This window comes from Ischnura elegans, chromosome 6 (genome assembly GCF_921293095.1).
Source record: "Ischnura elegans chromosome 6, ioIscEleg1.1, whole genome shotgun sequence".
NCBI classification, from domain to species: Eukaryota; Metazoa; Arthropoda; class Insecta; order Odonata; family Coenagrionidae; genus Ischnura; species Ischnura elegans.
Window position 1 is genome coordinate 9,798,228 of NC_060251.1, and position 23,672 is coordinate 9,821,899.

The window sequence follows — 23,672 nt, forward strand, 5'->3', positions numbered from 1 at the left end:
ATCTTCGATTATTTCTCAAGCTATCCCAAGAGTCTCTGCGCGCCCAGTGCGAGTCATCAGCTTTGTTTCTCCTCCGCCCCCCGCGAGAGTTTCTGCTTTTATGCGCTTCGCTACGGGGTGCCCTCGCAAAGTTTGGAAGCGATGTGAGCCTTAGTTGCGATGCGAGTTTTAGTTGTTTTTCTGCTGCTGCTGTCAGGGAAAATATTACGATAGGATATTCTTCATTCGTCCATTTCATAATGATGGGTCGGTGGCGAGCAACCGACGTACTTGATCGAAATCTTTTTCGGGATCGATTGACGAAGGGTATCTCTCCAACGAACAGAATCTTTTTGAGTGTTCAAGACCGACATTTGTCTTCGTATTCGTAGTAGTGATAAACAATTCGCGATTGGTCACTCAAGTGAATGGTGAACGGTGATCGGCATCAATGAAACCACCGACCTGGCTCATCACAAGATTCTTATATCCGAAATCGAAAAATTATTTACAGAAGTTCGTACTGGCGTCTTTGATTGTGGTGGGATTCGATCTTTGCGGGGAAATAATCTATAGTTAGGGCTAAATTTTATATTCGTGATGATATTATTATTAAAGTATTCTACCGATTAGGGTAGGTTACCATGGAGTGCTTAAGAAGAATTACGGGAGCCTCCCCTTACATCATGCACTTCCCTCTTCAGTGCACAATAAGACCTACTACCTTTCAGTCTATCTGAAAGTCCTATTCTTTTCCTTCCCCTCCCTCGTTTACCTAACATTCTTCCCTCTAACACTGTTTTCAACATCCCATCCCCGCTAAGTACTCGCTCCATCCATACCTTCTGTCTCCTCCGTATCTCATCTAAAAGATGCCTCTCCTCGCCAACAATATCCAGCATTTCGTCGTTCCTTTTACTCTACCTCCATTTCACCCTCTCCATTCTTCGCCACACCCACATCTCGAATGTCTCGAGTCTTCTCTCGTCCTCCTTCCTAAGTGTCCACGTTTCTGCACCGTAAAGCGCTACACTCCAGTTCAGATTATTCACTAACATTGAATTTATAACTGTTCAATGCTGTTGCTCTCGAGTGCAAACACAACTCTGCAGATGTTGGGAAAAAGGAAATGCTCTACGTTCAACGCCGCACTGTGGACAGTTTTGAAAACTGATTGAAATGCTTCCGAAGTATCATCGTAAATCACGCTTCTACAGCATGGAATGGGGCCTCCACTATGCAGTACCTACTCATGGATCGCCGGGTCCAAGATTGTTTGTGGGAGTTTGTGCGACGATTTAGTTCCGTGCATCACCTATTGCTTATGCATTCCCTCCCGCACGTCTGCGCGACGTTTGTTCTTTTATGAGCCTTATTCCATATTAGAATAGGGTAGTTTCCTTCATCAAAGAAAACGACAGGCATTTATTGCGATTCCTTACCCACCATTAGTGTATTCATAATAAACAAATTATTTTGTTTTAGAAATCCCAGTTTAGACGAATGGCAATGGTCAATTTTAACCTTATTTGGAAAGGCCAGATATTGGCGCCCATGCGATTCCACTCCACGTGACGTCACAGGGACCTAGTTTCTACGCGAGAGGATAGGAGTTTAACATCATCTGAGATTACCAATGCATGCATGAGGCACAGAGCTCAGGGAAACATCTCTAATATTCACCTATTAAAACTGCATAAGGTCGGGAAATTTCCTTCGTTTGATAGGGTAATAATAATCCTTATTTAAGCCAAGCGCTACCTGATAGAAGCCTGCGTCGTATCAGCGCTCAAAGCCTCGCCCCAATGTCACCTCACACGGCGAAAGGGGGAACCAGAATGACGTCACACGGTGTTTTCCCAGCATTCATACTTAGCCTTCACGTTTTTGCGCGCTTGAAAATTTTCACTTTCCGTTTAATCGCGAAAAATATGTATCGTAATTTAAAAATCTAAGATCGTGAAATGCGTACTCCAGGAGTAATAATCTTTCCATTTAGGCTATAAAAAATAACAGGAAACCTCCCTATTGTCTCTCAAAACTCTCCGGGAGTGATGCGGCGCCTACCAAGTGTTCCTGGAAGCTATGCCGCTGATGTTATCATGGAGGGCATTTTCCGGAGAAGTTCCTTCGGATGTGTTTGGAGAATAAGTTGTCATTGATGTTTTTAGGGCGTGGCAGTACATATACATATTCTGCACACGTCTTCCTCCGTTCGGAAGGAATTGGCCGGCCGCAACGACACTGCGAATGCCATAAAATGAATGGTATGATACACCAACGTTGCCCAGAGCGAGCGTGAGTGGTGGTCTTGCTGGCTCATTTATGGCTTCTGGTGCGTGTTTTGGTGAAAATTGTCCAAACAGCTCGGATTGCTTGTGTACCATGGCTACGCCCAGTCCAGTCAGAATGTGATAACAGAATAGGGTGGTTTCCTATTATTTTTTTATTGCCTAAATCGAAAGATTATTACTCCTGGAGTACGAATTTCACTCTTCTAGATTTTTAAATGACGATATCTATTTTTTGCGATTAAATGAGAAGTGGAAAATTTCAAAAGCGCGAAAACGCGACGGCTAAGTAGGAATGATGGTAAAACCCCGTGTGACGCCATTCTTCCTGCTGTCGCCGTGTGAGGTGACCTTGGGGCGAGGATATGAGCGCCGCTGAGGTGGAGGCTGCTAGCAGGTAGCAGAGTACCCTGCTAGCAGATAGCGCTTGGCTTAAATAAGGATTATTAATACCTTATCAAACGAAGAAAACTTTCCAACCATAGGCAGTTTTAATAGGTTATTATTAAGAGATTTTTCTCTGAGCTCTGTGCCTCATGCATGCATTGGTAAAATCAGACGATGTAAAACTCGTATCTAATCGTATAGAAACTAGGTCCCTGTGACGTCACATGGAGTGGCATCGTATTGGCGCCAAACTGGCCTTTTTCAAATTAGGTGAAAATTAATCATTGCCATTCGTCTATACTGGGATTTCTAAAACCAAAATAATTGTATATTATGAATACACTAATGGTGGGTAAAGAATCGCAATCAATGTCTTCCGTTTTCTTTGATGAAGGAAGCTACCTTATTCTTTTAACGATCAGCTTTTGGCGCATATAAAAGCTAGCTAAAAATAGAGGCACGATGTAATTGTGTTTTCAACAATTTATTGCATTTGAGCGGAGTAGCTTGGGCAAGGTCGTGGGCAGAGTTTGAGGAATTCAAAACCCCCATTTGACATTTGGCAGATATTTTCTCTTGGACTTTCATTTTTTTACCGTTCGCCCATCCCTCACGTTACTGGCGGTAAAGTAAATTTTTCCATCAAGTCGTATCACTGACAAGAAAGTGGTTGGAAACAATTTTTTTGTTCTACTCGAGATGCCGTTTGATATATTTCTTTAAGGTTTATTCGGGAAAAATTTGTGCGAAGTTGCTAGAGGTTTAATGGCAACGAATATTATGTTGGAGCAATGCTGCTGCATTTCTTAGTATTTTTGTAGGAACTCAAAATAATTTTGCTCGCAACTTAGTGCAACATGTACTTTAATTTGAGAATGTCACTGTGAAGGGTAACATTTATCACCGAAACTATTTTTGTGCCTGTTAACCGCAATTTTTCCCGTAGAAACAGGAAAACCCCGTGGTTCGTCCGTGTAGAGTAGGAAGTTTTACGTATAATATATACGAAATTTTCGAATGCGATTCGGGAGGGTCGAATATCGTGCGATGAAGCTTGTGGGTTATATATTAATGAAACTCAAACACAACTCTGAGTATCATTTAAAGCTATATGAAAAGCAATGGAATTTAAGACGTAAATTAAAATCCTTTGCATTATTGACTCCTGTCACCGCAATGCACTAACAAAATTGTATTAGACTTTCTACTATTCTAAAAACTAACACTCAAAAATTCAAGTTATTTGGATAAGCTATTTCCAAACGAGTAACTTGATGAACTAAGAGCTGTAATATCTTCAAGAATGTTAGTAATAATCTCTATTTGCTAATAACATCTAAAGACGAAAGATAGAAATATACCTTTCTTAAGGTATCTTTATCATACATGAAACGATTTTCACAGATTGGAAACGAAAAGCCCAAACAACCAACATAGAACAGCTGGTAATTGTTTTGTGCGCCATATCCAGGAGACAAGTGGCATTTCTTTGATAAGAAAAATAAATAGAAACCATGTGGGGTATCATCACTAAAAAGGTAACAGAAGAAATATTCTATCCATTGGTGAAAACTAAATGAAGGAGTGCTGGAGTGTCGCACTATCTGTAAGTGTAAGCATCGGAAAGTTATCTAGCTTCGTACGCATTCCACCTGCAAAAAGTCCCATTCTTCGGCATATCTTAGAAATGCAAATTATTTATTACATGGTAGAGTGAATAAGTTCAAAAGATTTAGGCTTCAATTTGTGACCGTTAGGCATATTTAAATAAATAAAAGATTGTAGCACTTTTATTTATTTTGATAAAGTGGAAGAGACTTTTTCAGACTCTAGAAATTTATTTTACTTTTTTAGCCCATCAGAAAAACGTTTCTCTTTATAAATATTTGTTTTCATAGTGTAGCCTACGAACCATTTGCTCGTTTTACGTGAAAGTGGAAATATTGCTTTTATCTACTCTAGCCAACTTAAAAGTAAGCGACCCAAATGCAAGCGAGCAAAAGCGAGTCCCTGAAAATAAGAACGACAGCAGTCTCCTTTAGTTGAGTCCCCTCTCCTGGTTCGTTTCTCATGTTATGGTGATGGTCTATATCTATCGCATCCGTTGCATAGTACATGCGCATCGTTTTTATGCTTCTATCCGCCAGGCATCTTTTGTGGGTGGCGTTGCCTCTATCTCCACTCCAGGTTTAATCATAGCGGATGGCGCGTTTTGCAGCAGAGTGACGTGGGGAGCTGTATTGTGCTGACTGAGACTGCATGTGTGGTCGTAAAACGAATCTATTCCGCGCGATCTTACGATGAGGTGAAGAATAAAGGATCGAATTGTGAGACCAAGTGGCCTTTTATGCCTCTCTGCTGCTTCCACCCGGACGCACACGACTCGTTTTTTTTTCATTCTCCGGCAATCCGTCCGCGCCACACTCCGTAAACACCCTCTCTCTCTCTTTATGACAGCCAGCGCGAATGGAAAGGGAGTTATTGCTTTCTTCTGATACTTTCAGGGGAGCGTGGCAGCCTATTTGGTGGAACGAGAAATTGACTGCTGATCGGAGGATTTCGAATTCGAATCTGGGAGAGGCACTTCTGCAAATTGAGAGAATTCTATTAAGTTGCAACATACCTTCAATATCTGATCACAGGAATGCACCATGTCAGTAGCATGAATGCATATCATTATCATCATCACTGGTCAACACTGCCAACGTTGGCTTGACACAGCTTTCTCCTCAGCTCTACTGTCAGCTAATCTTTTGTTTACACATCCAAGTTTTTTCTCTTTCACACCCTTCTTACCTGTTCCAAATATCGATGGCTAAGTTCTAACAACACGTATCTCAAATTCGGCCGATTTGAGACAAGTATCTTAAACAAAGTGTAATAACATTAAAAAATAAAATACAATAAAAACATCTCTTTTTTTTGCAAGTGAATGCTTCTTTTTCAGTTTTATGAACTTTTGGTTTTTAATTTCAGTCTACAATAAAAATATTTATCTTTTTTTTGCACTCCTGAAAATTTGCTATTTTGGAGATACGTGTTGTTAGAACTTAGCCATCGATATGTTATTCGAGGTCTTCCTTTTCCGCTCTTGCCATCCACCTGATTGTCACTCGACGATTGTCTTCATCAGGCCATCATGTCTCAAGATATGGCCTATGGGGTTGTACCATCTTCTTGTCAAGGCTTTTATTCGAGAACTTACTTTTCCATTCTTGCCATTAAATTTATGAATTTATGTATGACTCCGAGCAAATATTACGCTCCATTAATGAAGAGAAGCAGGAAAACGAAGCGTAAAAAGATCGGAGAAGCCCAGAGTATTACCATAACGCCACAGCTTCGTCATTAGCTGAAAAACAACGCGACCGAATGGCAATTTATTCGATTGTCTGACGAAGCCCTTCATTCGAATATAGTGTATGTATATTAACCGTGCACTGTTGTTAAATGCAGGGGGGAAGCCTTCCGACTAGGGCTGTGCGAGACTCTCGATCACCCGAAAGTCTCATTGGTCGAGACGAGAATTTCATTTCGACGCATTATCTATAGGAACTATTTCTATTTTAGGCATAGAAAAAATATTTTAACCAAAAGATTATTTCAAGACGTCATATATATTTCCAAAACTAAAAATAGTTGTAATATAAGATCGACATTGACAACTTAAGCATATTTTATTATATAACTCCTTTCCCTTGGGCTACAACCTTGTCGCGGTGGAAAGGCTTGCGCGCTCCTATGACCCCTTGAGCTGCACTGGCGGGATTAATTCAAAATTATTCCCGGTAGGGCCACCCATGCCAGATAGGTCGAAGGGTAGGAGCCAGACGAAAGGTAGTCCACGTGATGGTGTCACGTGAAAAACACTGTTGGAATGGAAGTGGGAAACCCTACCAACTATCTCTTCCCTGAACACATGGAGTACAACCAAATGAGCCTCGGAATCTCATCGCCCGGGACCCGTCCGCAAAGGGCGGGTGTCGGGCACGGCAGCGAGGTCGGCAAGGTCCTCGGGGTCGTCAACATGCGAAATCCTTGCAGAGACTTATCATCATCAACATCAGTGGCAGCAGCAATGAAGAAAGAAGAAAAGAAGACCAAGAAGATGGAGAAGAAGAAGTCTGCTATAAATGTGGGGACGTGGAATGTGAGGACTATGATGAGGGCGGGAAAGTTAGAAAATATCAAAAAGGAAATGGATAAAGGGAGGATAGATATCTTAGGATTATGCGAGGTGAGGTGGAGGGATGGGGGGGACTATTGGAGTGATGGGTATAGGGTTATATATAGTGGAGGGGAAGAAAGCCAGCGAGGGGTAGCTTTAGTATTAAACGGGAAGATGGGTAAGCGTGTGGTAGGTATAGACCAGGTAAGCGATAGGATTCTGGTGGTAGAAATTGAGGCGCGGCCCACCAACCTTGTGGTGGTGCAGGTTTACATGCCCACTAGCAATCATAGGGAGGAAGAATTAGACGAGGTGTATGAACAGCTCGAGGAAATAATTAGAGACACACCGGGTAAGAAAAATCTGGTAGTGATGGGGGACTGGAACGCCTCAGTCGGGGAAGGGAGGGATGGAAACGAAATAGGAGATTTTGGTCTAGGAATACGGAACGACAGGGGAGAGAAAGCAGCAGAATTTTGTAGGAGAAACAAATTATTCATCACAAACACGTGGTTCAATCATCATAAAGGGCGAAGGTACACGTGGAAAAGTCCAGGGGATGCGGGGAGGTATCAAATAGACTACATTATGGTAAGACAGAGGTTTAGGAACAGTGTGAAAAACTCGCGCAGCTTCCCTGCAGCGGATGCGGATTCGGACCACAATCTAGTGCTCATGAAATGCAACGTAAGATTCAAAAGACTTATGAAAGTTAGGAAGGCGAAGAAATGGAACGTAGAAGCCCTGAAGGGGAGTAAGAGGAGAGAATATCAGGAGCTAGTGGACATTAGTATACGGGAGATTGAAAGTACCAAGACGGTAGAGGAAAGATGGGATAATTTAAAAACGGGAATAGTCAAAGCGGCGGAGAAGTCAATTGGTTACGTTGACAGTAGAAGGATAAAGAAGCCGTGGATAACTGAGGCAATGGTAAATGAAATGGAGGAGAGGAGGAAGTGGAAGAACGTGGACACAGAACAGGGCAAAAGAATGTATAGGTAATTGAATAATCGATTACGACGTGAAACTAAGAGGGCAAGGGAGGCTTGGTGGAAAAGACAGTGCGAGGAAATGGAAAAGTTCCAGAAGGATGGAGAAGTAGGCGCGTTGTACGCCAAAGTTAAGTCGCTATCGGGCGGCAAAAGAGGACAAGCCATGTCTAAAATTAAGGCTAAAGATGGGAGGATGCTAACCGAGCGAGAAGAGGTACAGGGTAGGTGGAAGGAATACGTGGAGGACCTGTATGACGGAACGAACAGACCAGAGAGATTGACTCTAGAGGAGGAAAGTGCAGTGGAGGAGGATAATCTTGGGCCGGAGATATTAGATTCAGAAATAGAGAGAGCACTCCGTGATATGAAGGCTAGGAAAGCAGTAGGCGTGGACAACATCCCGTGCGAGCTTCTGAAGAGTCTAGGGAAGGAAGGTAAGAAAAGGTTTTTCGAACTAGTGCGCAAGATCTATGAGGAGGGATGTTGGCCGGAGGATTTCGTGAAGACGGTTTTAATTCCGCTTCCGAAAAAGAAGAAAGCTGTGGAATGCGGAGATTATAGGACTATCAGCCTAATATCCCATGCGGCTAAAGTAGTGCTGAGGATATTGAACAGACGAATGGAGGCGAGGGCAAACGAGTATTTGGGCGAAGATCAGTTTGGTTTCAGAAAAGGGAAGTCAACTCGTGATGCAATAGCAATAATGAGGGCCCTCGTGGAGAGGAACCTAGAATATGAGCAGGACGTATATGTGTGTTTCGTGGATTTTGAAAAAGCGTTTGATAGGGTGAACTGGGTAAAGTTAATGGATATTCTCAAGAGAATAGGTGTAGACTGGAGGGATAGACGACTGATTTGTAATCTGTATATGGCCCAGACTGCGCAAGTGAGGATAGCGGACGGAGAATCTGGGTGGGCAAGCATTGGCTGAGGTGTGAGGCAAGGCTGTCCTCTATCGCCACTGCTCTTTAACGTGTACGCTGAAGAGATGGTAAGGGAAGCGTGGGATGAGTTAGAAGCTGGGATAAAAGTGGGAGGAATGATGTTCAAATCAGTGAGATTCGCGGATGACCAGGCGTTGATCAGTCAGTCAGCAAGGGGGCTTCAGGCCCTAGTGGATGCGTTATACGAACGTTGCGAGGAGTTTGGGATGAGGATTAATCACAAGAAAACTAAGGTAATGCGGTTTTGTAAAGCATCACGAGCGAGGAATGTGAGACTCAAGATAAAGGTGGGTGGTGAAAAACTTGAGCAGGTTGAGCAATTCAACTATTTAGGCAGTACGTTAGAGGAAAACGGATACAGTAGTAAGGACATCAGGAAGAGAATAGCATTAGCGAAGGAGGCGTTCATGAGCAGGAAGGAGCTTCTGAGAGGATCGTTGTGTAAGAGTTTAAAGAAAAGGTTAGTGAAGAGTTTGGTTTGGAGTGTAGCTCTCTACGGTGCGGAAACGTGGACTCTGAGGAAAGAAGACGAGAGAAGATTGGAGGCGTTCGAGATGTGGGTATGGAGAAGAATGGAGAGGGTGAAATGGACGGAGAGGAAAAGGAACGACGAAGTGCTGGATATGGTTGGCGAGGAGAGAAAGCTTTTAGATGAGATACGTAGGAGACAGAAGGTTTGGATGGAGTTAGTGCTTAGCGGTGAGGGGATGTTGAAAATGGTGTTGGAGGGTAGAATGTTGGGGAAACGAGGGAGGGGAAGGAAAAGAATAGGATTTTTAGATAGATTGAAAGAGAGTAGGCCTTACAGTGAATTAAAGAAGGCAGTGCTGGAAGGAAAGGGAGGCTCCCAGATCACCTCTTTAGTACTCCATGGAAACCTACCTTAATCGGTAGAATACTATAATAATAATAATTATATAACTAGCCTAAATTGATCGGTAACTATGAACATTAGTTACCATAAATAAACATTGCAAAAAGAATTATGCAAAATTTTATAGAATTAGATTATGATTTCTTCTTTTTTGTAAATTTACAAGTGAATGTTTCTTTTTTTATTATATTACTATATTAAGAAACATGGATAAACCCTTTTATATGCCTATGTATCAAAATTATTTGCTCAATTTCATTTTAAGCCCTGACAATGGTTTGTAAATAAACGGAAACGTCGGCAAAATTTACATTTCAATTTAAAGACCTACACTCCAAGATTCAAATTTTATATTAAATATTGGGGTCAGGAAAAGGAAATAATTGTTTTTCCAAATCCCTCGTTGGGAACTCTACTATCATCGTGCACACTCTTTAAAAAATTGGATGCAGAGGGTAAATCATCAGATAAAATATTTTTAAAATGTGAATAAATCCAATCGAAGTCGCAAGGGATACCTTATTAAACTCTATCGTCGGCTGATTGCGGTATTCATCGGAAATTCTCGCCTTGCCCGGGAGTCTCGACCGGTTTCGAGAAATATCGAAGAGGTGAGACTTCTCGACTCTCGTCAAGACTCTCGACCCAGGCGAGACTCTCGCCGCGCCCTCGAAGTGTGAAGTGGTCCAGGAAAGGAACTCAACCTGAAGTTGTGAAACACCTGGAGTTCAATCTGGGTTTCATCCCTATCCTCAACTTTGCAAACAAAATTTTAGATTAAAACATCGAGTGAGTGTGCAATACTTTTATAAAGACTCTTGCCATTTCGTCGTGTTAATCTTGTGTTTTTATCCAAGTGAAGCGTTGAAATTGAATTCTTGTGCATTATTGGGAAGTAGATTGAAGCTTGTTTGAATAAGGAATTAATATTCCTGTGCAAATATTTCATTTCTGTGAGGGTGTTGCACATACATTTTACCTTGTAGCATGCGCGCCGTCTCCAATTATGTCTCATTGTCGAGAAGCATAGCTAGATGAATTCATGAAATACATGCTTCGATTGTTTGTGGTGAATAACATCAATCTGTCCGATGCGCAATTTTGTTACCTAGCTTTTCCCATTGATTAAAAGCAATAATACCAGGAGTAAGATTTGACGCTTTCCCGACAAATTATGTGGCTTAAGTTTTCTCGGGATTCCCACCGGGTTAAAAACTCTATTTCCTCATTTGACGTTTTGAGCAGCGACCTGGGGCGGCTGAATATGATCAACGATTACGCTCTGCAGCCCTGAGGATGATCATCGAGTCGAACCTCGAAACGACAAAGGCAAAACTGGGTTCTTTAACCCGGAGGGAATCCTGAGAAAACTTTATCAAAATATTATGCGAGTCAGCATGTTTGAAACCACAGATACATAAAAATGAAAACAATACTAACTTCGGGAAATGTTGAATGATGGTGCGAAGGCTTCCGCGGTGCGCTGGTAATGTAGGCCGGTATACGCCTGCTGGAATGCAGGAGAAACTTTTGACTCCAACACAACCACGACGCGGTGAAACCCGGAAAATGCAGCTTACAATGTTGAATGATGTCGAAGAAGGGGAAAGTATTGGAAAATTATATATTATTTAAGATTATGCAACCCTCGCTTCTCAATTTATCCGTAGTTTTGCGCTTGATTCATTGTTAATGAACTTCAGTGGGTTACGATATTACCTACCAATTTCTGAGTTTATGAAAATTTCGGAGGATTTTTGCTTTTTTGAATGTCACCACAACAGCCTGTAAAGGCTATTGAAGGACAGTCAAAAAATACTATTGAGGTGGGTTGAAGGTCAGTATATAGATTTAGACGCAACGGCCCTTCTGACTGAGTTTGCATTGCTGCAAGAGACATCGCTTCATTGGGTGGGGGTCATAACCTTCTCAACTTGAAATGTATTTGCCCCAGCCCATCTCATACGGAATAAGCCCATCATATTCCTCCCCTCGCTTGTAAATCTCTTCTCACCCTCCTCATTCCACCTCTCCTCCGCATATTTCACCCTTCATAACATCCTTACCCATCGCGCGCTTTCGTTTCCATCTATTTCCTGCGGGATTGTCTCCAGAAAGGCATTTCAAAAAAAAGAAGAAGGGGAGAGAGAAAAGCAATGGAGAAAGAGTGTGTCCATACCTAGAATATTACAAAAATGATCCTCCAGTCAGCCACTAAGTAAGACTTAGACGAGCTGTTACCAGAGACGAGCGTAAAAACCGCAGGTCGTTGATTCTCGTTCTCCTTTCGCCCGGGTTCACGCTTCGCCAATGCCTCGTTCATATTACGATTGTTCCAGCTATCGTGGGAACAATCGTGCATTCACACGATGATGGTTAAAACCTGTGCTGCCCTTTAGTGCTGACATCTAAAGTGAACGAGATATTGACGGTTAGGAAAGCTGTACAGGTATTAACCAGTAATATCTTAAGACATGATGACCTGATGAAGACAATCGTCGAGGGACAAGTGGACGGCAAGAGCGGAAAAGGAAGATCTTGGAATAGGTAAATAGGACATGAAAGAGAAAAAAACTTGGATGTGTAAAAAGATTATCTGACAGTAGAACTGAGGAGAAAGCTGCGTCAAGCAAACGAGATATTACTGTGATTATTTTGTCAAGATATGACTGTGTTCAACGTGTATTTACCGTATAATTTTTCTTCCGCCCATATTCTTCCTTGATTGGGAAAATTCATGGAAAAAAATTATAGCGAAGAGAGCTTCACGAACTTTTCGTCTTTCTCTGTCGCTACCATTTCCAGTCTCCCAGCGCCTTACCATCGTAAAGCGGCAACGTTCGGAACTACGTGAACTATTGTCAGGACATGCATTCACACGGCTAGTTCGGCCAACGATCGTTAGGACGATCGCTCGGACAATCGTAATGTGAACGAGGGGCAAGGCAACTCGAAGCGAAGCGCGATTATTCTCGTTCTTTTCGCCCCGCCTATCGCTTCAGTTTGGGTAACTTCGTTCTCTTGGCGAAATACTGTGACGTAAGCAATGACGAATTACCCATAAGTCAATGGGCACAAGATAATTTCAGCGATCAGCACACTGCCTCCGCAGTCCGAAGAAATAGGGTAGTTTCATTCATCAAAGAAAACGAAAGGTATTGATTGCGATTCCATACCCACAATTAGTGTATTCTTAATATACAAATTATTAGGGTTTAGGATTCCCAGTTTAGACGAATGGCAATGGTCAATTTTAACCTCTTTTGAAAATGGCCAGATTGGCGTCCATGCGATTCCACTCCTCGTGGGGTCTCAGGGACCTAGTTTCTACACAAGTAGATAGGAGTTTTACATCGTATGATATTACCAATGCACGCTTGAGGCACAGAGCTCAGGGAAACATCTGTTAATAATCACCTATTAAAACTACCGATGGTCGGAAAGTTTCCTTCGCTTGATAAGGTATTAATTATCCTTATTTAAGTCAAGCTCTACCTGCTAGTAGGGTACTCTGCTACCTGCAAGCAGCCAGCATCGCAGCGGCGCGCAATATCCTCGCCCCAAGGTCACATCATACGGCGACAGCGGGAACCAGAATGACGTCACACGGGCTTTTCCCGGCTGTCATACTTAGCCGTCGCGTTTTCGCGCCCTTAAAATTTTTCACACTCAGTTGATCGCGAAAAAAAGATATCGTAATTTAAAAAATCTAAAAGAGTAAAATGCGTACTCCAGGAGTAACAATCTTTCGATTTAGGCGATAAAAAAATAATAGGAAACCACCCTATTCTATTCTACTCTAAATGGATCGCTCTGCGCTTGACGCCGCGCTGTGGACTATTTTGAAATGAGATGAAATTGCACTCCGAGTGTTGAGAGCAAAAATCAAACTTCTCGTGGGCGTCGCGACCCTCTCTTCAATCGGTGGGATGAGTTGTGGCCCGGAAATCCTCCTCGGACACGAAAATAGTCTCTCCCCTTGTTCGCTTTTATTTATTAGGTACCTCGTCCGATTCCATTTCCCTCCACTCCCCGCAAATCACTCGCTTCCATACTCTCCCTTGCTTCTTCCGTTTGAGTCAATTCAAAATGACCATTTTTTATGCATTCATTCAATATTGGTCCGCAAGGAGACGGACCTACTCTGCAGAACAAATGTGATGGACAGATTTGTTGACCTTTTGGGGTTGCAAAAGGTGGCATTGGATTCTGACGAAGAATAAGGCTAATGGAATGATAATATTTAAACTGGCCTGTCACGCTTAGACGATTTATTTTTTGTAATAAATGGATTTGGGGTAAACCTGAGCTGGTAGAAAATCGACCTGTGAACGTATTTTTCTTTAAATCCCTTTATCAACAAAACCTTCTTGATTAAAACACAAATGGTAATGTCCACACTATTTTATTTAACACTTAACGACCGACCATGGTTTCGACACATCGTTTCAAAATGACACAAAGTGTTGAAGCCATGGTCGGTCGTTAAGTGTTATTAAAATAGTGTGGAAATCACCATTTGTGTTTTATCATGGATATAGCATTATTCCACAAAATTAAACCTGAAACGATTTTATATAAGCTTTTTGATCGGTGTGGTGCTTTCATTTGGTAGATCCGTGAACTCTTGGTTATTTAAGAGCGCAAAGTGATGTAAACAGGTGTCTTAAGGAAACAAGTTCCACTCAAGACTCGAAGCAATGTACGAGATAACCAGTTGTAATGCCTGCTTTAGAGGAATTAACGATAGATTTCCATTTAACCTTGAAATGGTGTAAAAGAACATTGGCATGAAACCAAATAAATTTCGTGTTTGATCAGTTAAATGTATGTAACGTTCGATCATCCATTCTTTGAAAGTAAATAGTATAAATGTACAGTTGAAGTTATATAATGTAGAGGTATTACAACTGAATGTAAATTACAACATTTTCATACATATTCTCTAATTTAACTGCAGCAACTGCAGTGAAGTTTACGGATTTGTGATCCAATGAGGATCTGATTGCATGGCAGTGTAAACAATAATAAAGCCGTTTTTACGCGGTACATGTTTTTACACAAACTCTTCTTTTAACACTTGCTGATGGCCCTTGATATTGCAAACTGCATCGCGTTAAGTGTCGAATTGCATAATTGAATGAACGAAAATGACCTAAACCTTTAGTAATGATGTTCAGGAAAGTATACTGTCCCTCGTACATCAATTTTTCCAAAATATTTCACCGGGTAAAAAGGGCTGTAATGACGGTCAAAGCATCAAAAAATGATCTTGTCCCAGGCAAAAAATTGTGCGATGAAGTTTTAAGAAAACGCATAAGATGACGTTGGTTCAAGTGTTATTATGCATGGATCGGTGTGTAGAAGAGTTGTGTCACGAAAATCATTAAATGAAATTGAGTTTCCATTGTCCAGCGGAAAGTATTCAAACAAGCATGTGTATATTTCACCGGGATATTGCACTGTGAATGAAACGGAAGTGTACGGACCTCGATCTAAATGGTTCTGTTATTCACCATTTCGTTCGTAGGCACTCATTGTTCACATCGCAGGATTCGATTTCTTTTCCTCTTTGCCGTTCGTGACAGTTTTAATATGTCGTTTACTGAGCCCAGCCCCACAGGAAGCTCGTATTAATGATTCATAGTGCCATTTGCTCGGGAGACGTTCCTTCTTGGCTCCCCAATTTTCTCTCTTCCATTCTGCGCGTCTTCCTCCCGACTTCGCATTCCGAGATGAGAAGCCATTTGGAAGGAACGCATTCTGTCCGAGAGAAACTATCGAGACTTTGCAATACCGCAGGGAGGAGGAAGGCCGCCTACTGCCTCCATCGCCTCACATGCATTCGCCCCTTCTGACGCCAATCGAGGAGACAGTGCGGAGCCGCGGTTCTCCGTGGAGTGAGTTGCCTTTCGAAAGACATCTCTTCCTCCCTCATTCTCTTCGCCCCATCCACTGCTGGACCGTGGGACTTAGATTGTGGCGAGAGACGATGTTTCTCGAGGATTGAACACTTGAGAGATTGGCCCGGAGTCGAATAATGAAATTCTACGTCGAATTATTTTAGTCTCCAAATGTGCGTGCCGGTTGTCTCAATGTGTATTTTCGTTTCATTTGTTTGAATGGAGACGATTTGTCAAGGAGACTGCTTCTAGGGGAGGCCCCAATCCGGCATATTGATGCTCGTTTTAAGGAGTAGTTTCCCACGAGAGGGCAAAATATCTTCTATTTTCATGCGCTAAGGCTGTTTGTGTTCTAAAGACCGTTTTACACGGTACACGGAATTGCGCAATCTGACGCGTTTGCGAAGGCGCAGTCAAAATTGCGTCGTGTAAAGCGGTAAATTGCTAGAACACATGCGAGTATGCGTGGATGCGAGACTGCAAAATAGCCCCTGTTCTAATTTCGTTCATGCATTCGCGCAATGCCACGCCATTTTAGAATTTAATGCAGCTCTAACCTGAGCAATTTGGTGCCCCGCGTAAATCGGCCTTAAGAAAAGACGTTTAGAAAGTAAAGATTTAGTGCTTTCCCGGCAAATAGAATTCGTGACATGTTCTCGGGATCGCCACCAGGTCAGGAACTTCGTGGCTGCCGCCGTTTCGATGTCCGACTCGGCCATCGTCCTCAGGGCTGTAAGTCTCTCTCCCTTGTGATCAATAGGGTAGGTCCTGCTACATTTTTTTCTCTTCGGAACTCGCAGTGATTCGACTGAAGGGCGACTTAATTGAGTCACCTTTTTCCTCGCTTTTTAACTCTTTCCAACACAGAGCTGATTCTGGAAGAAATCAAATTTCAAGATTTTGCATTTTGAAAACTTGAAAATTTTACACTCAATAATAATCATCCCGGCAGCTAGATATTTCCTCAGGTGAAAGAGAAGAAATACGTAGGAGTGAAAAGATTAGCTGATAGGAGAACTGAGTGGAGAGCTGCGTCAAACCAATCCTAGGATTGTTGACCAGTGATGATGATGATGATAAAATTTGCAATAAAAAATAATATGCAGTTTAGATAACTCCTTAGCACAGCTTAAAGTTTAAACATTTTTGATGTTGCTTAGAAGCAACATTGGGTTATAAAGGGTTGAATCGGTTTCCTAAAATGTACAAAGCGAAGCGATGAGCCAAGAGCGATCCAATATTTGCAATAGTGTTACGGCTGCGCGAGGAATAGTATATATTGGGTAGATGATATGGTAATGGTACATAATATCATCGTGAGAATAAATTGAGGTTAACAAGCCTGATGAATGATATTTCTGTGTGTGATTCGGATCTCTATGCCGTCAGCAATCCGATTTGTGACTTTCGTACACCCATTAAATGCGACGTAGATGACAGCGCATCCAATAGGTGATCGGAGAATCCTCTTCCGTGGCGGTAACCGTATGTTTATCGAGTATTGAAGCCGATTGATCAGCTGGGGACAATGTGCGTGCCAAAGGATAAAATTCTCTTTCCTTACTATCTACAACAATTTCCGATTCACAAAATGTGCGCGCTGTCAGTCTCAGTGAGTGCTCACGTTTCCAGGGTTTCATTTGTTCGGTTTGAGACAATTTCCTGTCGAAGAGAGCGTAGTTTGTGTTATGCTTCTCTCTCTTTTCCTCCTTTTTCGGCCGCGTCAGCTGTTCCTTAGAATGTTTCCGCTGCGGAAACGGATTGGCAAAGAGAAGCCGAGAGAAAATAAGGAAATAAAATAGCCTCGGGAGTAATCCACGCAAGTTGTGGGCCATTATTTTTCACGAAAGGGAAACTTATTATCGTAGTAGGTAGATCGTTTGGAATACTCATTGGAGGGTCGTAGGTTCGAATCTGGAAGAAAAATTTGTGGCGTTACTTTTTTGAATCTTGGAGATTCGTAACGTAAGCCCAGACACAGGGAATTCCGATCGTCTGTCACTAACTGGATGAGGGAAAGACTCCACAAAACAAGAACAATCAGCAGTCAGAGAAACAACTGTGTCAAAATTACAAGTGATGTTCAATCAAATAGTATTCCAAAGTAGAAATATTCAATATCACAAGTATTACAATAATCAACAATGATAACTAATAATCTCATAATAAAACCTTTACCAATAAGAAAAACTAAGTAGGTACAAATCTGTTTTGCCTGTCAGCACCAAAAATGAGTTGAGAATCACTCTGACAAATCGACCGATGTAACCGCAATTAAGGCCTGTGAGCGAGAGATGGCGGCCAGAACAAATGGTGACGGTCATACTATAAAAGACAAATATTTTTCCTTATTGTCTGTAGCAATGCATGCTTTAGTATCTTGAAAGCACTCTGTATGTGACTAACCTATTCTTTTTCTTTTTTTCAGCTACCACCATTAGGAACCCACAACGAACAGGTAAGACTATTATTTATCTCTTTCCGGCTGTTATGAAATGCGCATAGGAGTGTGTTCTATGATGGTTTTGAAATGTTTTCCTGATAGTGTAAGGTGATTAGTCGTGTTGACTGCTTGACCCATTGGGCTCTTAACAATGTATGAATGCTAACGTTAGACGTAGGGGGGATATAACCCAGATAAAATTGTTAATGCCGTGCGAAGAATTGACTCAAGATACTTCATGACACAGAAGTATCTCCTTGTAAAGTTAAATGATGATGTATATCGTGTATGTGCAAAATATTTTATCATTATACTTAGATAATTATAAATATTTAGACGAATAAAAAGATTTTATTTTAACTTGATTTAACGCGTATTAGCATGGGGAAAAGTTGATAAAATGGCAGATAGTGCGTTGTTGCTAATTTAAATAATTCAATCAATAAAAATATTATCGTCTCAAATCTTTTTCAAGGTGCTTTCACGAAATTGACCTTAGCCGCTTTCCACTGCTTTCAGAGAGCTATCCATGAATAGCCTCGATCGGTTGAATTTTGTATCGTTTCGTGTCTAATTACTTTTATAAAACTTACGCAATGATCTGAATGTTTTCAGGGCATATGAAGTAAAGTTTTTTCGATATTAGCCTGTCTCAAATATAAAATTTTTACACCCGCGTAGCTACTAAGATAAAATTTTTAAATTTCAACTGCCCGTATATACAGACTGATAATTATCAATGTATTCATTGATATCTACGATACAAAAGAGAAAGTTGTGAGAAATTAACGTCCACGGTGGAGAAATTAGCGTCAAAATGTCGATGACAATGCAGTCACAGCGGATACAGGGAAAGGGACCTGAAAAATCCTGCTATTTATTAACTATGGAAAACATAATGATTACATTCAAGCTAAAATCAACGCGAAGAAATCAACACTTCATAGTAAATTTAAATAATTGATGAATTGGCATGTCCGACGCCCTATTTCCAAGTCTTTTAAAATCATGCGTAGAAGACGCGGCAATTTAGTCATGAGAGACGATGAAAATTATCGCAGAAGGGAAGAACGAGAGAGGTGTGCCACGAATGAGGGATGGTAATGAAAGGAGAAGTATAAAAAAAGTAGATGTAAAAATATTGGTCGATGAGAGAAAGTGGAGAGCTGAGTCACACCTATCTGAGTATTAATGACTATTGGTGATGATTATAGATACGTGAATATCGCACCTTCAATAACAGTTTATCGCATTTTGTAGCATATATTTTTTTTCATAATGAGGTAGATGACGATAAAATGTAGTGAAACACACTAATATGACAAAATACAGAATATTTTAAATAATTATGTTGTAATAAATAAAGGAATAAGACAAATAGTGGCGGAGGTGTAGCTAGCCCGCGCCCACTTGTAGTTCGCGGCCACGTAGAGTCCCAGCCAACTAGGAGCTGGACAGTCGCTCACATGCTTTAAGCGGTGAGTGACGGCGCGGCGGAGCATTTAAACTGCGCTCGGCACAAGATGTACGAATTTTTACGTCGAAAAGGCAAATTTGCGTAAAAATATCATTAAAGTCCAGTCATCGCATCTATGTCGCATTTATTTGCGCACATCACATTTATATCGCATTTATCGCATTTGCGATTTTCACGCATATCTAATGATGATAAAGGAGACAGGGGTCAACATTTTACTGTGTCAAAAATATCAACATTAGACCTTAATATTTCCTCAGATTCTCAGAGTAACCACAGTAAAGCTCGTACGAGCGATATTGGGTAAAAGCGAAAGTGGTAACCAAGAGACCAGCAACAGAATTACGAAGGGGAGAACTACTCTAAAAGGTTTAAATTTTATTGTATGAGACCAGCATCGGAGCAGAAAAACGAGCGTACCAATATATATAACAATGTGGAAAGTGTGATAAAATATGGAGTGGAATACTACGGATAGAAAGGGTATGGGTTATTACATGAGTTGCAGAAAGAGTAGGCTTGATAAATCTAGAAATTATTTAATAATGAAGATAGAGTCGACGAGGTGGAAATGAGGCAACTACTCTGGTTTGGTCATGATAATAGGATGGATGGCGCAAGAGAGTAATGGAAAAAATGATGAATTATAGGTGTGTAATGGCACAAAGAAATGGCAGCTGAGCACAGGAAAACGACTACAGTCGTAAACATCCTGCTGTATATATTTTTTTTCAAATGAGAACCTACGCTGTTTGAGAAAAAGGCAATTGAGTATAAAGGAGTCCTCTACTCTAAGGAGGCCCTGAAATTTTAAGGTGATTGCTTACGTTTCAAACGAGTTATATGTTAGCAAAATAGGCAAAATGCGAACGGTCGAGAGAAAATAGGGTGTTTTCCTATTATTTTTTTACTGCCTAAATCGAGACATTTTTACTCCTGGAGTACGCATTTCACGCTTTTAGATTTGTAAATGGCTATGTTTGTTTTTCGCGATTAAATGAAAAGTGAAAATTTTCAAGCGCGCGAAAACGCGACAGCTAAGTATGAATGCTGGGAAAATTCCGTGTGACGTATTTCTGGTTCCCGCTACCGCAAGTGAGGTTACCTTGGGGCGAGGCTTTGAGCGCTGATACGACGCAGGATGCTAGAAGGTAGCAGAGTACCCTCCTAGCATGTAGCGCTTGGCTTAAATACGGATTATTAATACCTTATCAAACGAAGGAAACTTTCCGACCACCGGTAGTTTTAATAGGTGATTATTAAGAGACGTTTCCCTGAGCTCTGTGACTCATGCATGCATTGGTAATCTCAGACGATGTAAAACTCCTATCTACTCGTATAGAAACTAGGTCCCTGTCGCCGTGTGAGGTGAACTTGGGGCTAGGGTATGTGCGCCGCTGCAATGCAGGCTGCTACCAGGTAGTAGAGTACCCTGCTAGCGGTTATCGCTTGGCTTAATTAAGGATTATAAATACCTTATCGAACGAAAGAAACTTTCCGACCATAGGCAATTTTAGTAGGTGATTATTAAGATACGTTTCCCTGAGCTCTGTGCCTCATGCATGCATTGGTAAGCTCAGACGATGTAAAACTCCTATCTACTCGTATAGAAACTAGGTCCCTGTGACGTCACGTGGAGTGGCATCGCATGGTCGCCAATCTGGCCTTTTTCAAATGCGCTTAAAATTGACCATTGCCGTTCGTCTAAACTGGGATTTCTAAAACCAAATAATCTGTATATTATGTGTACACTAATGGTGGGTAAAGATCAATGCCTTTCGTTTTCTTTGATGAAAGAAACTACCCTATTATGCGTCTTTTAAGGCCTCCTTTTTGTGAGTGAAAAGCATTATTCGATTTTCAGAGTCTTTCTCCTCCAAGGGTAAGGCATTCGCAGGTCCCTCTCCTGCTCTTGGTCCAGTTATGTTCTGAGATGAAAAGAGACGGATCTCTGTGAATGCAACACTCGGAATCTTTGTTCCATTGTGTGCGTTTTCTTCTTTGTCTCGCTGGGCCCCCTTCGAAACTTTCTTCCGGGTTCCTCAGAGGTGTCTCCCCTTTGACGCAAAGCGACATCTGGGGAAAGGTTTTGAAGGAGTCATTATGGTACCGTCATTCCACACCAAAGGGTGTTGATTTTTAAAAGAAATCTGTCACATGAGAAATAATATACTATTTGCCAATATATTGAAATATTACAAAATATATTCGCGATGAGTATCATTAATAAGTATGAGTCTCCATAGATATCATGGTAGCATAATAATTCTCCGAAAAGACTCCTGTTTTGATATTTTGGGGCATTTGGGGGTTAAACATCTTATTAGCCTCTCCTGTTGCTGGCGTAATCTGCGTGACTAGCGTATCACATGTAGCGTCATGTTTTTTTTAGTGAGTGCGGTAAAGACTTTTTTTACGCAGTTTAAAACTGAATAGTGAAAAGGGAGAGTTTATGATCATGCTTGTTTTGCGCTTAACTAATTTTTTTTGCATTTCCTCGTGTTTGATGAAGTAAGGAATTTATCCGTAGTTGAGCTCTATTTTGGCTGTTAACTGGGAATCTAATTTAAGGGAACTTGGGAGACGTGGAGTTAATTGTTATTTCAGTATTTTTGTTGAACAGCATTTCTTCATAAGTTTTTTATTTCTCGCCACCCGCTTCATGGACGTCAGTTTTGTGTTTCTGCTTATGCGTCACGGCCGTGAACCCGATGTATTATCTTTGCTGGAAAACGAGGCTTCTAATTCTTAGCTTAAATTTCCATTATTTCTGCCTTGAGAAAAATTTGCATTCGCTTTTAAACCGTCGCCTGGGCGGAAGTTGACTTAATATTGCCTCACACTTATGCACGCTCTTACACCAATGCGTTGTCCTTGGATATTTTAAGGGTCCCTTTATGCTTATTTATGCTTATGGTGTATCGCCAGAGTCGATTCCAGTTTAATCCGGATATTTTGGTCCTCCAAGGTCATCTGCATACCCTCCCTTTGGGTCTAACCAGCTAATGGCGGATGAATTCGGATGAACATCTGGTGGAACAGTTTTTGGATGCTTGCATCAGAAGATCTAGTGATGTTTCGTCATTCCATTATAGCTCCGTATCATGCCATAGTCTCTATTGCATTCAGTGTTTTTCAGATATGTACTATATTTGTATTTCAGGCGTATTCTTCATTATTTTTAAGCTAAGACGAGCAACACCGTAAAGGCGTGATTGATTACATGGATTTTCTTGGATTGTTGAAAAATATACTTAGCAGCGTAATTCTTTATCTCCGGAAAATAAAGTAGACTAAGGGCCGTTTTTACTTTGTCCAGTAAATACATTCGATCTCTAGAAGAGATATTATTCCATTTTGTTGCCAGTAAAATTACTTTATTTTTTGTTGCTATTGCAACGAAAAATAAAGTAATTTTACTGTTGCACATCGAACTAGCCTCAATTGGAAGCGGCAAATGCATCACGTAACGCGTATTCACTGATCACGTATCCTGAAACGCACTTAGAAATTATAATATTTTCGCTAAAATAATGTTTCCTCCATATTTGAGGGTTTTATGAGAGAGTGCGGAAAAAATCTTTTGACTTTTCAATAAAGGGGACCGATAAGGTTTTTCTTGCGAATCTTCACCAATTCTATGATGCAGAATGTATTTAATGAAGAATATATTTTCTGAGTCCATATTCCCTAATCGCGTGACATTATGCAAATGCTTTGAGAAAATTTAAGTATTTATTTACTTGAAATCGTTACTTAATCATTCTCATCCGAATGTTATCAAATTGAGTGTTTTTCAATTCGTACTCCACAAATAAAATTTTAACATTATTTCTTTCCATCCTAAAACTATCGCATGCGGAGCTAATAATAAAATTAATTGTTTTCAATGCTCTATCTGCTGAAATGCTTGTCATCGAGTGGAGTGAAAACATGAATGAAGCATTCAAAACATGAATATTTTTGTGTGGTATTTCTGGTTTTCTTCTTTGAAAGTCCTCATTAAATATGAAATTGTATTTTTGAGATCGAATTTACCTATATAGCTTGGAATTTGCAAATTATTTTTATGAGATTTCCTGACACTTTTTGGGACATTTTTAAAATAAATTATAAGCATTTTTCATGCAAATTTCTCCTCAAAATCCAGGGCTGTTTTTCTTTTGTAATGAGATTGTTTTGAAGTACAAGTCCTTTTACCCCTACGACCTTTG

General features: G+C 40.9%; 1 protein-coding gene across 1 annotated transcript in view; it reads left to right on the forward strand.

The window, feature by feature from the left end:
• Positions 1–18,140, forward strand: part of LOC124160437 — a 535,587-nt gene extending 517,447 nt beyond the window's left edge. The window contains exons 3-4 of the mRNA XM_046536290.1: positions 17,967–17,996; positions 18,084–18,140. Coding sequence (XP_046392246.1) covers positions 17,967–17,996; positions 18,084–18,140 — 87 coding nt within the window. The remainder of the gene's footprint in view (positions 1–17,966; positions 17,997–18,083) is intronic.
• Positions 18,141–23,672: the final 5,532 nt, after the last annotated feature.